This window comes from Myripristis murdjan, chromosome 8, assembly GCF_902150065.1.
Source record: "Myripristis murdjan chromosome 8, fMyrMur1.1, whole genome shotgun sequence".
Taxonomy (NCBI): Eukaryota; Metazoa; Chordata; class Actinopteri; order Holocentriformes; family Holocentridae; genus Myripristis; species Myripristis murdjan.
Window position 1 is genome coordinate 1,245,445 of NC_043987.1, and position 16,479 is coordinate 1,261,923.

A 16,479-nucleotide genomic window follows, 5' to 3' on the forward strand; every position below is an offset into this window, starting at 1 on the left:
TTGTCGAGGGGCGGGATCAGACTCGTTGTCCAATTAGATTCGGAATGTTTTAGTTACCCAGAGTGCAGGATTTGCATAATCTTCACAGTCGACACCAAAGAGGATATAAGGGAGAAGAAGTATAAGATAAAATGAGTCAGGTGCTAGTTAGTGGCTAACCATAGTAGACCGTGTGAAGCTAATGTTGGCTATTCATATTGTGGGCAGTTCAATTAGCCGAAATATTATACACACGTTGTGCGTTGTAGTTTTGGCAAGAAAATCTATCCATTTCATATATGAGGACAGTTTTGTACCAAAACGATTGCCTATTGAAACACCGCATAACTACGTCATCAAACCGCGCCCCGAAAACATTATAAAAATCGTTTTTCTCAAAGAATACAGAATGACAGTCGGAGTTAAGCTCGTCACAACGTTGCTGAGCTCAGATACATTCCAACATTGCTGCCCAAACAAACAAGCCTCATGAACTTTTATTGATAAAAGAAAGAATAGCCTACGCTCAACCAAAGGAAGTCTGGGCAGCGTCCGAGGCAGGCCGTGGATGAGCATCCGTTTTTACTCTCCGTCTCTTGTCTAGGGGACGAGACTTTTTGAACGTGGCTAACGCTGCTTTAAAGTGTTGTCGGAAATATCAAAATTTGGCGTTTACCGCAGACGAAAGACCAAAAAAACTTGTAATCATAACCGAGAAAAGTAATATTTTTCAGGGATGACTTAGCTGTTGTGGATAACTGGGAAGCCGTGTTATGACAGCTGAATTCCGTTTGTATGACGGTGATTAGCAGATCCTCCTAATTTCCTACCCCAAGCACTTGAGTGCGTCACATCGCACTTACAGCTATGAAGTTCACTGGTACGAGTTAACAAGAAGCATTGAACACAGCAAAATTCATGGTCTCCAAATCATGTGATACTGATGATAACTGTTATTTTTGTGCAAATAATGCAGCAATTTAACTTGTTCTATTTTTGTGATGTATTTTATGGTTTCATTTGAGCATTGTTTAGTGTTACCAATATGGGCAACAGTAAGAATGCAATACTTTGTAAATTACATTCCACTAAAATGACTCAAAATGACTCAAAACAGCTGTAAGCTCGAATAGAAATCAGGGGCAGGAAGCTGTGACAGCATCCTTGATGATGATTGGGGAGTTTCATTTCCTGTTGGTGGGGTCAGAGGTTGGACTGGGTCACCGTTGTCCTTTTCAGAGAGATTAACCAGGCCTATCTGATCCCAGTTAATCCACACACACTATCACTGGGGCATAAAGCTTCTACACCCTGCCTCCCCTCATACTCATACTCACACACACACATACACACACATACAAACACAAACACGCACACACACTGACTCCATCCAATCCACTCAATCTGTCCTTGCTGCATGTCTGAGCTACATAGCTCATGGTTCCAGTAACTGTTAAGTGTTGCCTGTACTAACAATTGCAACACCTAAAATCTGAATTACACTGAAGGGATTTTAAACGGCAACATTCAAATTTATCACATTAAAATAACAGTAAATAGGATAATTTGTCAATCTGTTCTCTGTCTTTTCAGTGAAATTCAGGAGGTTTTTTGGATGTGTCCTATTTGCTTCCAATTCATTTCTGAGACTAGTCATGACTTGTGCAGCGGAATCCATTTGATTTGTCTCACTTGGCATTAACTTTGCTCATTCACCTCTTCTGCTGTGCCCACAAAGGAGTTTGTCATTGCTGCGTGGCCAAGCTTTGTTAAAACCCGCCCTTAATTTTATTTTGTAATGGAGAGCCCAAGGTTTCCAAAGATACCAAATATGTCTTGCTGAATCGAAACGAGCATAAAATAATACACAAGACATCTTTTCTAGTGATGTAATGATGCAGCCATGAAGCAATGGCATGTTGCGTTTGAATATTTTACTCAGTATGATTTAACTTCAATGAAGCCACACCACCAGCAGATACAGAATATGTATGTGCCATTGTCGTACATTACTGGAAAACTGATTTTTTTTCTTGTTTTATATATATATTTAAAGCTGCTAATGGTGGAATTGAAGGGAAAATCAGAGTTCAAGAAGTTTAAGGGTTTCCATGGACCATTGGAGCCTCAAGAAGTTGTTTGAAAGGGTATTTATTGAACATTCTTTGTATGGCAATGGTTTGATACTGCTGTTCTCTAAAGTCATGAGCCACTCCAGGCTCTGCTTCAACATGGCTTAGCTGTACTAACATCACTGGAAAGGGTGACTTCACATGGTTTCATTTTACTGCATGCATCTGTCATTATACCATCTATAATAGAATACCCTTACAGGAGTCAACATTTCTTGTTCCATTAACCTGAATTTTGCTCTTGGTTTATTCATTCCATATTGTTCATCTTAGATCTACCGTCTGGTCCTTTGTCAAAAGGACATTCAAGTGTTGAAGAAGATCACAGAAAGGACTTTTCAACCAACCAGGAACTGGTTCTGTTCTGGTTTGCGAATGTAATTTTGAACCATTTTGCACATTTCAAACAAAAATAAATTGGTTCGGAACATGAATAGCTGAAACCAAAAAAAAAAGTAGCACCTTACGTGGAAATAAACATTAAAACAGACAAATTGAGTGTGTGTTATTCCACACGCAGAGATGGAGACAATGGAAAAACTGAAGGGCATGCAGTGGTCTGCCAAAGAAACAAAACTATTGCTCTCAATTTGGGTATCTCCTGAATTTCAGGAAAAGGGAAGAGACTGCTGGAAAAAGTATCTTGAATTTTATCTTGAAATTGCTGAAGAGTTTGCAAAGTTGGGTTTGTTAGACGAAGGATCAAATTATCAACTTTTTTTTTTTTTTTTATTGTAGGTTTAGGTTGTAGGTAGACTCCAAAAGGATCTAATAAAAAGTGTCAAACAAGTTAGCACCTTGGTTCAAAGAATCCCAAACAGTTCAAGAGCCAGAACTGTTTTGGTTAAAATAGGCATGACTGACTCATGACAGTCAGGCTTATTACAAACAGAGTGATGTTGAATTAACAAAGTAGCACCCTTACTATATCTGAAACCATCAGTACAAACTTAACAGCTAAGGTTCTCAATTTTTTTGCGGTGAACCAAACATTACATCCATACATTGTTTGACCAATATGTAACATTCCTTAAGTCTTAATGTTTATTCTGTATTGTACATGTAGTAAGTGCATGACTACACCAATACATGTTTACAAATGTAAATGATGGGTGAACTAAGAAATTGTGTTTGGGAAAGTAAAATATAAATATTACTGAGCTTCCAGAATTTGTTTAGTTGAAACAATGGAAGGCCTGTATCATCTAAATCCATGTATTATGTTTAATATGTATACATCCAGTGAGTAATAGGGTAATCCAGCCCTTACCAGTGTATTTATATTGTTGTTGTGTATTGTTATATTGAATATTTTACTCAATAATGGAAGTAACATTTCCTCACAGCTTCACTAAAATGAGGATGAAAACTCTTTAAGAGTACAGATGATGGGTCTAGATAAGCTACAGGTCAGCATAAACTGGATGTATAACATTATAAGGTATCTGGGTTGATGGCAACCTAGTTGATTTTTAGACATTTAAAGTAAGAGGACAGGATTAAGATTGTGTAGCTTTAGGTCAAAGTGGGAGACAGAACACATGTAGGAATGCACTAACATCAGTCATCACCAAGCACACAACTCTGAGCTACTGTGGATACCAAGTGCCAATTGCTTATCCTATCTGTAGCAATAAATAATCATTAGTCATCAGTTATTTAAGTTGGATATGATGTGCTTGGGATCATTAAAGGATCAAATACACAACATGTCTACAACATAATGATTTGATGATTTACATATTCTGTTTATTACTTGCTTTAAGGTAATAATCTGCAGCATTTTCATATAATCAAATGTTTGTTTTGTTGTTTATAACACAACAGTGAATCAAGCTATAAATGGGTTTCAGTCACATAACAAATTTCCCAACAAGCACAACTGGCGCCTTTGTGGAGGTCCACTGTAGAACTGACTGGGCAAATAATGGTTAGGCCATTGTGAAACAGCCTGGCAAAAACAAACAAACAAACAAGAACAGGTAACTGCTGTGTGTCTGTAAGGATTTGGTAGCGCTGTAAGTAAAAGTAAATATATTAGATAGATAATAATAGATTTATTTCAAAATGTAGCTTACTGTGACACAGTTAACGGTATTGTCTTTAGCTCTCTAGTGTGTATTCCAAAACATTCAGAGTTATAGGATGACAAGTCAACTCAGTTAACATAAGTGTTAGCAAGTCAACTAACTAGCAGGTTAATTTAGCAAAACAACAGATGTTAATGTTGGCATGCAGCCTCTGTAGACCTTTTTCAAAGAAGCCACAATGATATGAAATAGCAAGGTCAACATTAATTAATTAAGCCATCATGAACAAGACCAAGACCCTGGCTGTGTTAGTCCCAAATGGAAGAGAACTTGAATTAATGACATTAATTATACCTGTGTTTGCCCTGCTATTAAATGTCATAATGGCTGCTGTGAGGAAGGTTGATTGGATATTAGCTAATGTGTGGTTCAGTGGTGGACAAAGCACACTACTCCATTACTTGAGTCAAAGTGTAAATTTTCCTGGTCAAATATTACTGTACTACAAGTGAAAGGTACTCAGTCTTTTTTTTTTTTTTTTTTTTTTTTTTTTTGTATTTGAGTTTAAGTACTTGCTTTAAAAAAAAAAAAAAAAACAACCAAATATTCAAAAGTACATTTTTTTTTTAACAACAACATATTGTATTTTATTCATAATGCACTTACTGATTGTTGTAACTCTCTGAAACCACCTGATGAATGCACTTACTTTGTAGAACCACTGTGCTACACAAATGTACTTACTACTGCCAATTTATCTGTGCTTTGCTAACAAAATGGAATGGATGCGTTTTACTTTGAAAGTGGAAATTGTTTCACAGAGCTGGATGGCATATTTCTGTTTTTAAATCCAATCCAGTTGAGAGCAGGTATTGTTTTTCCTCTTGTGAGAAACACAAACATATTTTAGAAAAAAAAAAAAGAATTAAAGCTATCCTTAAATGTTATGAGTAACAACAACCTTCATAGAAATGTAGTCAAGACAAAAGTATAATATTTGTGTTTGAAATATAGTGGAGTAAAAGTCATAACTTTTTCAAGTAAAGTACAGATATTTGAAAAATGTCCAGTATTGAGGTAAATGTACGTTGTTACTGTCCACCACTGGTGTTAGCCACATGTTAACAAGACAGTGAAGGTAACTGATACTATGGTAAGCTGGCTAACAAGCAGACATTTTCACACAATATCTATGAGTACAGATATGTCAATGGCAAAATGACCACTTCCTAGTCAAAATCAATACTAACATTAAGTATGGCTATTACATTCTTCTGAAATGGCCAAGTTGTACAATATTCTGTTTGCTAAAAGCGGAGGACCTCCAATATGGCCACCAGTGTGTCATGTCACCTGAAAGCCCTCTCTCTGGGGCAGGTGTCCTTGACATGTAAAGGTTCAGGAGCCCTTTAAGGTATGTTACTGCAACAGCTTTGTGATTATACTTAATCACAAAGTTAATTATTTGTGAACTGTTATATACGAGGGGTGACTGATAAGTTCATGGCCTCAGTTCGAAGGAGATGAGCTATACTTTTTTCTCTGAATTTGCTTGTACTTCAACTTGTGAAACGATTATGCCACAAGATTGCAGTTAACTTGAGTTGTTTTTTGGTTGCAGATAATTACATCAGCCATCATGCAGTCATCATCTAGCTCAGTTTCAAGGGCTTAACACCCAAGGAGGTCCACGAGGTCATGGTAGCCACACCGTTTCCACACAGGAGATTACTGGAGGAGACCATTCTTGACATCATTGTGGTAGATCGACAAGTAACTGGGTGTGACATTACCACCGACCTGAGTATCTCCCTGGAAAACTTTCATGCAATCAACTACAAAGAACTCCACACACACACACACACACACACACACACACACACACAGAGAACATATGTGTGTGTGTGTGTGTGTGTGTATCTGACTACTTCTAACTTAGGTCACAAACTTAGCAATCACCCCTGTACCCTTATATGGTATGTTTTAGTCTGAATCTTTCCAGTCAGTGTACTATCAGCATGATACATCAGTGTATCCCTAAACACAGAAACTTAATTTAGAATGGACACAATCACGCGTGCGTACACACACACCTATAGGTATTAATTATTACAGACCTATGGGCAGTGCAGTCTTGTCACCAACAGAAGGCACGACTGATGTAAAACAGAAATATTGAGATCTTAACTGCAAAGGTGCTACGCCTCACTGAAAAACCAACAAGCCACAATTCTCCTCCTCCAAAGCATAACATCTATACATCCAGTCTGATTTCCTTCTCCGTCCTGTGCAAGCTGTGCCAGTCATTTCTAAACTTGTCATCCAGTGTTTCAGTCCTCCTGACACAGTATATGTGAGTATACACATGCTTATGTGTGCATTAGGGCAAGACTGAAACATCAGTTTGCCGATATATGGAGCCAACTGAAGCATTTTAATAAAAATTTGATATTGGCCAGTAAGCATAATTTACCACTAATATAATGCAGCTTGTGTGATCAAACATTTAGTGTAGAACTGATCAGTATTACACTGGTTATCCGCTGAAAACCCTTAACCTGAATTTATTCAAGTATTCCACACACTTGTGCATAAATACATAAATATCATTATCATTATCCTGAGTTTTAGTGAAGAGTTTTAGTGACTGTTTCAGAGGCTTTTTCATCCTGACAGGACTGAACCTCCTAAGGAAACACTGAACACTCATTTTGGAGAGATGTTTGTAATGAACATTGTCAAACTTGATATAATATATTATCTATCAGCAGCTTCAACAAAAAGTATATCAATCTCCATCAACCCATAGTGTGCGTATATGGCAGGTAGTAGACAAGGTCCACAACACTGCTTTTTGTCTTCCAACCAATACTCTTAGCCCTTCAGCCTCCACATTGCTTTTAGTCAGTCTGTGCTGATCAAGTGGAGTGTAAAATCTCTGTCTGGCTACCAAAGACCAAAAGAGCAAGAGAGGAACACCCTCCTCGCCTTAGTTCTCCCTTTGGGCCCTCTGGGCCCTCTGCTTCTTGCGTTCCAGCCTGGCCTCACGCATCGCCTCTAGGGTCTTGCGGGGGTCCATGACAAAGGCCAGGGCCACAGCTGCAGTGCCGTCACCGTTCTGCCGTGAAAAACAGAGGAAGGTGGCCCAAAGGAAGGCGCAGCAGCCCATGAAGGCTGTTCGCATGTACAACGGCATCAGCACAAAGTTTAAGAACTGTGGAGAAGCAGGGTGGGGGTTGGGAAGACACAGAGGAGAGACAGGAAATATGAAAATACAACATGAAATTAAACATTCCCCATGGGGAAAGTTAAATGTTGTAGCAGCAAAGAAAAATGTAGCATAAATAAAAACAGAGTTACTAGGTATTTAAACTATTTACGGATGCTTCATGTAACCTGATAACCATGATAACTTGTGATAGAGGTTACCAATCATCTCCATTTGTTCATAGTAATTATACCATAGGGTGTGCAAAATAACAGCGGCACAACATACTGAAACAAAAACTATTTTTTAAAATGTGTATGATGTGAAAATGTACATGAACTATGAAATGTAAACAGTATCAAAACAAATATAAAACCCATATAAAGCCCATTTTTGAAAAAAACTGATATAACAAGCCTATCTTTTCTTCTTCTTCTTCTTCTTCTTCTTCTTCTTATTTTTCTTCTTTTTTATCGTATTTTAGTTGTTTTTTTTTATTTTATTTTTTTTTTATGTGTCAACTTTAAAAAAACAACAACAACATCAGATTGAGGAACCATGAAGCATGTACAAACATGACAATGTACTGTGTAGAAACAGGAAATAGAGATAGTAGAATGGTGAGGTCTATATTGGGATAAACAGGACACAACATGAGCTAAAAAAGTTTCACATTAAAAAATGTATATGAATGGATGTGTGGTGGGTGGGGGTGGTGTGAAAATGATCAAATTTAGAGATGTTGAATATTGGCAAAATATTAGTATTTGTATTCAGCAATGAAACTGTTTTTAATTCTTATTTTCTTCATCTGTTATTAATGTTTTTATTCATTTTATTATTGTTTTATTGTTTATTATTGTAAAGCACTTTGAATTGCATTCTACTGTATGAAAATGTGCTATATAGCTTAAATAAACTTGATTTATTGATTGACTGATTGATTGACTGATTCATTCATTTGTTCATTTTATTCATTCATTCATGCATTCATTCATTCATTCATTCATTGACTGATTGGTGACCAGTATGATAGCAATTTGGTCATAGTTATCTCTATTCTCATTATTAACTCTAGCATTCATTATTAACTCTCTAGCTAAAACCCTCATTTTCTCTGTTGGTATGCTCTTTATGTGCATTCATTTACACACAAATTCTTCTGTTCCGGCCATCCTTATTGTGTTTATCATTAAAAGCTGAAACAACTGTAACAATATACACAACAAACAAACAAACAAACAAATATATACTGAATTCAGATTTACCTGCATGAAAGGCCAGTACATGAGTCCAGTCTGAAAGTAAAAACAGACATACATACAATTAGCGTTTCAAATTACAGGACATATTTAGCACATACAGTCCCGGGTCTTGGAAAGGTCACTGCCAGACAAACCTCTCTTCCTGTGGCCTTCATATGGTTATTATGGGATTCAGCTTTATAGACATACTGAGGCACTCTGTGGAGAGACTTAGTTTAGATTGGATGGGATCTGCTTGTCATCATTCTTATCTGTTTATAAAACATCACTCACAGCCTATAGGAAATGTGCATCGCTGGCACCAGAGGGCACAGTGCTTAGAATGACATGACTGCTATACTTCTTCCATTTATTACCACTACATTACTTGATAAATAAACTCTGATACAGGTTTAGTTTTAACAGTGCTATAATTTTTTTTTTTTTTTTTTTTTTTTTTTAAAATTCCGCTTGTGTTTATGGTGTATTTTAGATAGGCTATTTACATCTATCAATGAATGCGCTTGGGTAACATGTATTTTAGGCTGTTATCAACCTAATGCAGGAACTCCATTTAGAAACTCACATACAGACTAGTTTACTTAAGCCTTGAAATGTTCATTATTGGAGATGGCTATATTTACCAGTATAATCCTCACATGACATTTACAGAAACCTGTCGGCGTCACACACTGGGCCCCACACTGACCTTGTGAATCACAATGGCCGCGTGATGCCAGGATTTCGGCTTCTAAATGCACTGGGACACTCTGATTTTTTTATCCGCCGGCAGTAATCGCGATTGAATTACCATGCTCCGGGCGACGTGCCCACTGCGCAAAAGCAGTGCCACAATCTAGGTTAATCGGGGGTGAGCTCGCCTACAGCAACTGTGTGAAGAAGGTGACTTTCCTTCCTTTGCTGTTGCTGGTTCTGCCGAGGTCTTACCTTCCATGTGTTGAAGAACTTCTCCCTCCAGTCTTCAAAGATATCCTCTTTGCCCTCCAAGAAGCTCACCCCTGTAGGCGGAGGACAGAGAGGAGGTTTACGCGTGGTTTGGGGTGCGCCATTACGCACAACGGCTTGTTTGGCATCTGATAAAGAAGGGTCATAATTCATCACCTTGGGACACCATTTGACTGAGGGAGCTTCATCATCTCAGTTCCATGATAAAATATAGCGTGTTATGTCAATTGGATACTTGACACACTTTGCCTTATTGAATTGATTTCGCACTTTATATCATTCTAATGGAGGAAAAAAAATCTGGAAAAAGCCATATCTTAATTGAAAAACACTTATTTAGAATGACATGCCGATGCTTCCTCTCAGCTGATAGCTTGGTTCCTGAAATCCTGAAATCATAAACCAAAGATCAACTTTGGGTCTGTTAGGGTAGCAAATGATCCAGCCTCAAGAAGTCCCAGATTTTTCCTAACACACTTACAGTTTGGTTGTCTTACCCGTGTAGAAGACACTCGTTGACAAAGGCGACGCGAAGCTTTGGTCCAAGAGCAGTTTACGGAAAACCATGCCGGCAGACTTTCCTGGGAAACGCCGCTCCAGAGCCCGTAACCAGAAGTAATTGAAATTCCCTTGGAAACTGATCGCCACGATGGCCACGTTGCGCGTGTGTTTCCAGTCTATGTGCTCCTTCTGAGCTATGAGCTGATGGACGAGGTCACCGCCGGCAAATAAGCAGCCGTACAAAGTGACATTGGCCAGCCAGGGGAATCTTTTGGCCGCCTCTTTTAGGACAGCTCTCCTCATTTTGGCACAGCAGGGTGTTCGCTTACGAAGTGATGCTGGACCGACTGAAATGGAATATATCGGACGATGAAGACGTAAGCATACCAGTTAAAGTAATGTGACGAGGTCCTAAAGTTAGACACGACGCAGTCCATCCATGCGTGGTTAATCAAGGAAGGGATTAGACCTTTCCACGGCCCTGGGAATGTGACACATTGTCATAGCTCTGCTATCAAAGACTGCAAAAATAATAACGACTCCTCCATACAGCCTCTTCAAACACACTGATCGGCATATTCTCGCAGCGTGTAAAACCCGCCATGGTTACCTTGTGGTCACTTGGTGTGTGTGTGTATGTGTGGGGTCTTAAAAATCATCTTGCTCTGGAGTTACGCGTGGAGACAATGCATCTTAAAATTATATAAGGGAAGACGGTGAGTCTACGGACAGGGCTCCGTTCAAATCGAAAGAGAAATCCAGCTCTGAACCGGCGAGTTCTTCTGAATGAATAAGGTGCCTGGACAACAAATCCTGCCCGTCGAGCACTAATCTGTGGGATTGTACCGGGGTGCTCAGATTTATATCCAACTGCGTCACTGATCTCAACAGCAACGTATGAGCTGCGCGCAGCCCTGCTCCAAAGCGCACAGCCGATCCACTCTCTGTCAAATCCTACGCTGTAGCCAGTGTGCGCTCTTTACGCACAGGACCACAGGTGTCACGGCTCGGTGAGGTGCCCTCACTCTCTCTTCCGCTCTCTCTAACATGTGATAGCCTACATAGGAATCTGTTGGGTGTATTGCAAGTGTGGCAGTCACTGCATTTCTTAGAGTAACAGTTTTTTATTATTAGAACTGAGGGCAAAGAAAATCATCAGACATCTATTTGTAAGGTGCAAAAGAATCACATCAAAAGATTTAGCATTTTGTTGCCTCTAACTGATCTCTGTCTGTTACCACAGTGATCAAACAATGTGTTCTCACTGAGCATCGCTCAACTTTGTCCCCTGAAATGTAGGCTAGTTGAAATTTGCTGTCTGATATAGCTGCTTATGTGGCAAATTATATCTCGGGATTAATGGATTTACACCCAGGCTCTTTGACAGCTTGTCTCCATCCATGAAATATGACCTATATGAACATTAAAACTAGAGTCTATGCAAACATGCCGCCTTTGTTTCATCCAAGTTGTACTTCATTGACATGCAACAGCTGAAATATTTCAGCTCTCCGTTGTAAACACTAGATGGAGAAAGAGTCTAGCTCTGTCACAGATTTAACCCTTTAGGCTTCTGGCTTAGTGGAGCAATGCGCATGCGCAAGACAGTGGTCTACTGCCCTAGTTAAATTGAAAATAAAGATTATTTCTTGGAGATGTAGAGCAACACGTGGGCTACACGAATGAACCAAATCCTACGTCTGTTACAGTTCATCTGGGTATTTTTTTTATTGAACAAGAAAAAAAGGACAAACAATGTGAATATTGACTTGTGAAATACCACTAAATTAATTACAGTTGTACAGACATATTCACAAAAATACAGAAAAAATACAAAAAGTAGCCTACAAAACATTTAATCAGTGAGAGGAAAATGCTCACCGCATCAGTTATAACCGTATTAGTTATCACTGCAATGGTCATTACTGCATTGAGTGTTGAATTAAAACCATTATGACAGTATTTCAACAAAATCTATGTAAGCCTATCGGTTTTGTGAAGTTTAAAATCAACGTTTGTATGGAATCTACGCAGCAGAACACGGGGCTTTAAAACGATTTCACACGAGAAGCATCTTGCATTTAACAGTAACACCTTTTCTCAGCTGTCCTTGTCTGCTTTACACTAAAACACTGAATATGACTGCAATAGCCTTTGAACTTGCAAGAGAAACTACGTTAACAGGCACACATTCGCTTGTTTCATCATTTCCACTATGAACTGTTACAGAGGGGCGGGTCATACGGGAGGGAGGGCGGCATAAATACCTTTTTCCAAATGGCCATTTCCGCAGTCGATAAAAGTTGTCGTCTCTGATTGGCTCTTGGGCTTAAAGCCTCATAAATGTCATTTTTGGACTTGGGCAAAACTTCAACACATCGGGTGGTGACGGTGAGTTGATTCTCGACTTTCAGGATGATGGCCGGCCAACAACCGTAAAAGGTACGCTTGATATCTTTTACATTTTCCTCCACATAAGAGAAGAACCGTTTGGAGTTCCGTTATTTGTTCGTAATGTACGGCTTCCATTGTCTTTGGCCACAAGCTAGCCACGATAACATTCCACCGTCTTTGTCCAGAGAAAAGTTTACACCGAAGTTCATTGAAAAATTGCCAATATAATGCCGTTCCGCTTACCGGCAAATATGCATATATCGTAGAATATGCCATGAGACATTCTATTAGTTTCCTGGGTCCACTGTTCAATTCGGCATACACCTAATGCACCAAACAGCTGCAACATCAAAACCGTTTAGAATATTTCGGGTTTTTTTTAAGTGGGTCGCCTGTTATTCCCACAACCTTGGGTTATCAAATTACACCATGGAGGGTGGTGGCGACCAATGTAAACCATTTCTGAAAGTCGAGGATTTACTGAAATAAAATTCTACTTAGTACTTCACTTTTATGCCGAATTTATCGGAAGACTGTTCTGATTCGTTAAAGCCTTTAGCCTGTGGAGGCTATGGAGGCTGTGGAGTTGGGGGTTTGCTGATTAGTAAAACAGCGTTTAACTGACAGTTTTTTAAATGGTCACTTACGTCACTTTTGGGGTTAGCGTCACAGACAAGCCTATGTGCAATTTCTACACAAAAATACGATGCGTAATTCGCAATGTAGTATGATGAATTTAACTTTTTTTTAGACCTTTTCAGATGAGCCTACCGTGGGCGGTGGTTTGACTTGCTGAAAATAAGTCAGAAATACGGAAGTTGTTGTAGCGAGTGTGGACATGTCTGATGTCTTGTAACAGGGGTGCACAGCAGTAATAATGACACGGGTTTCAGCATGAGTTCCTTTCATAACTTAGCTGTTAGTCAAAGCATCTGCTGTCACGTTAAAATTCTAAAACATCTGTCATATGACGTGCATGCAGTAATTTTCCTGAAATGTACGGGTTTTTACTGAAAAGTTGTAACAGTGAAGTGGTGAAAACTGGGTAGCTGACTATTTTAATATAAAACTATTTTTTACATTTATGTAGGGAGGGGGGAGAGGTTTGCACATGTATATCATGTTAACCTTGGTGAGTTGGAATAAATAAGAGGATGCACAAGCAGTGAAACAAAATCCTGTCATGGGTTGACCTGCCAGTATGTGTCACTTGTAGTGCGGAAATTGTTAGATAAATAGAGACAAGTTGCAGCAATATTAACTGTATACATCTCCTCACCTTCAACAATTTTTATTACTGTTCTTTTTCTGTTAAGGCTTGCAGGTCCCTTAATTGATCAATTAGCTTTGGGAAATAAACATGTCCGACAGTATTTAGACTGCCAGACTTATTTCAGGCAGTAGGACAAAAGAATCGACTGACCTAAATCCTGGCAAAACATACGTCTAGCAGTTCAGTAGCACAAAACAGATAAAGTCCGAAGAAGAGTTTTTTTTAGTTAATTAATTGTATAATTATTTTTTTCCCTCTGACAAATCCAAAAATCCAAAAAGATGATATGGATTCATGATGTTAAATATTTTATTTGTCATGTTAAAAACGTTTTTTTAATTACTTACATATACATGCATACATACAGACATACATACATACATTTTTTATGGTTTGATTCTTATATCAAGAATTTGTCTGTAATTTAAATTATAATATTGACACTTATCTAAACAAACATACTCATATACATATACCTACACATATTTCTACATACATGTTTATATAAATTACCCTTGGGTTTGTGCTTTTTCTCTTATCTCTCTCTTTTTCATATATACATTTATCAATTATCAGTTCATCATCTACCACAACAAAACAGAATTTTTTGTGTGTGTACAGTACACAACAGTACAGAACAGCAGCTTTGTGGTTCAGAGGGATTTCAGTTTGGATCAGCAGAGTCATTAGGAGCTTTTGGAGAGGCAGAGGGATTATTAACTATGGGATTAAAGAGAGAAAGGCCCTTTTTAAAGGGGACACCTCAGTCTAAGATTGTTGATGTGGCCTGGATACTGCTGATGTCCTCATCTTCTGGCAGGAGGGAGGGAGGGAGAGAGCGAGAGAGAGAGAGAGAGAGAGAGAGAGAGAGAGAGAGATCCAGTGTGTGTTGTGCACATGTTGTGTATGAATACAAGTGTGTGACAAGTTAGTGAGTACTTGCCTGAATGATTTAGGGATAGTGCATTTGCATTTGTGTGTTTGAGTGTGTTTGTTCAGTGTGTATGAAGACCAGAATTGAGGTGGTAGAGGGTCTGTTGTATAAATCTGTATATTACTGTGTGACGGGTTTCCCCTACTAAACACCCAATTACTTGTAGGTTTTTTGTTTGTTTGTTTGCAAACCTATGTATACAATAAGTTACACAATTCACAACATGTATTAACTATGTGTAATTTACACGTACACAACCAGTGTCACATTGATCAATTCTACAATGCACCATACCTGATGTTAGTGTCACCTGCTCCTCATGCTGTTTCTGAGCCTTTACCGCTTTGTCAAGGATATAGTGTCAAATTTAAAGATATGGAATTTTATCTCAAATTATAGGCTACCAGAAGCAAATTTGGACTTCTTAAATTTCCTTTTCGAGCAGTGTAATAGACAGGGCTGCTACTGTTTTCTGTAATAAGACAGAACCAAAGACATTGTGAATGTTTCTCAACACTCACCTGTGCCTGTTAAGTTGATGTTCTCACCACACTGAGAAATACTGAAATGAAGGGAGGCCAGGGGTTGTCTGCAGCAGCTTCACAGTTGTAGTAACATGACAGATACACTTAGATAGCAGATGAGCTGTTGGCCAACTTGCTTTAAAAAAGCCTTAACTTTTTGCTAATTTTGTTATTGTTTTTTTTCTGTTTGTAAATATTTTGACATATTTATTGCTAATTTGCTCCTCACCTTTTTATCTGCAACCAGCAGCTTTATAGCTCACTCAGTAGGTCGGTCAGCCCACAAAAATTTCATGGCCACAGTTTTTACCCTAGGAAATTTGGCATTGAGGTCAATTGTGATTGTGTATGTGAAGGTACGAGTTTGTGTTGATGCCAGTTGGCTAAAAGGGGGCCTGGCAGTGGGAGTAGCTTGATGTAAAAAGGTGCATAACTTCCAAATGGATTCACAGACTTGCACAAGATTTTGTGGAAAGGTTGGTCATGAGCCAAAGGAACAGATTAACTGTTCATGCCAGTTGGCAAAAGGGGGTGTGGCAATGGGAGTGGCCTATAACAAAAAGGTGCAAAACTCTTAAAAGGATTCATGTAACATGACCAAACTGTTCTAATTACAAGTGGGAGGCATCAGTGGACTCAACAGAGCTCATATTTCATTATTTATGATTAGCCTACACTTTAGTCACACTTCTGTCATAACTCATGAAGTATTTGTCATAGAGCCTTCTTGGAGGCGTCATTGGACTTGATGTGCCCACCTAATAGCAACCACCACTTTCTGCCCATGGCCTCGTTTTCATTACATGGGATCAGCTCTTCTCACCTTCTTTCATTTTCCATTAGACAAAAGTTTGGGATTGCATGTGGTACCAGATACCATTTTTTGAACCATCTAAAAGGTGATGTGAAACACTACAGACCATTGATTGGTCAGTGAGAAATTGAACAGCGAAGCCCTGCTAATAGTAAAGCCTTGCCAGTCACTACTTACAACCACGAAATATTGCAAGACTTGCGAAACTTGTGTTATAGTTGATAATCTATCCATGTAAAAAAATATTTTTAAGTGAATCTCTTAGTTAAACTAATATTTTCATGGTAGCCATTTGAAGTTCTTTTTTTTTTTAAATACTCATGTGGGGCTCAGGTAGAGAAGGGGGGGGGGGAACTAGTCAACATGCGCACAAGTCACTGGCAGGATTTTGTTGTGAAGAGGAGTGAAAAATGAAATCCAAGTAAAGTGAGGAGAGCCTATATGATGTAACTGAAATGTACTATAAGAGGCTGAATTTTG

At 38.7% G+C, this 16,479-nt stretch overlaps 2 protein-coding genes across 2 annotated transcripts in view; one reads left to right on the plus strand and one right to left on the minus strand.

Annotated features, from left to right (window-relative positions):
• Positions 1 to 2,114: 2,114 nt before the first annotated feature.
• On the minus strand, positions 2,115 to 10,911 carry LOC115364469 (mpv17-like protein). The gene is made up of 4 exons (XM_030059057.1): positions 10,057 to 10,911; positions 9,542 to 9,612; positions 8,618 to 8,647; positions 2,115 to 7,355 (listed from the first exon to the last, which is right to left on the minus strand). Exons 1-4 carry the CDS (start codon positions 10,361 to 10,363, stop codon positions 7,131 to 7,133), a joined length of 633 nt encoding a protein of 210 aa, XP_029914917.1. The 5' UTR covers positions 10,364 to 10,911; the 3' UTR covers positions 2,115 to 7,130.
• A 1,471-nt stretch (positions 10,912 to 12,382) lies between these two features.
• crlf3 (cytokine receptor-like factor 3) overlaps positions 12,383 to 16,479 on the plus strand; it is a 31,061-nt gene continuing 26,964 nt past the window's right edge. The window contains exon 1 of the mRNA XM_030059092.1: positions 12,383 to 12,502. The gene's annotated coding sequence lies outside the window, so the exon portion shown is untranslated. The remainder of the gene's footprint in view (positions 12,503 to 16,479) is intronic.

Bases quoted from the DNA above. Each gene is read 5' to 3' on its own strand.
- LOC115364469 (XM_030059057.1), bottom strand. From the start codon at position 10,363: ATGAGGAGAGCTGTCCTAAAAGAGGCGGCCAAAAGATTCCCCTGGCTG. The intron at 9,613-10,056 runs GTAAGACAACCA...CTCCGCCTACAG, and splicing joins AACGAGTGTCTTCTACACGG to GGGTGAGCTTCTTGGAGGGC. The intron at 8,648-9,541 runs GTAAGACCTCGG...TTTTACTTTCAG, and splicing joins AGTTCTTCAACACATGGAAG to ACTGGACTCATGTACTGGCC.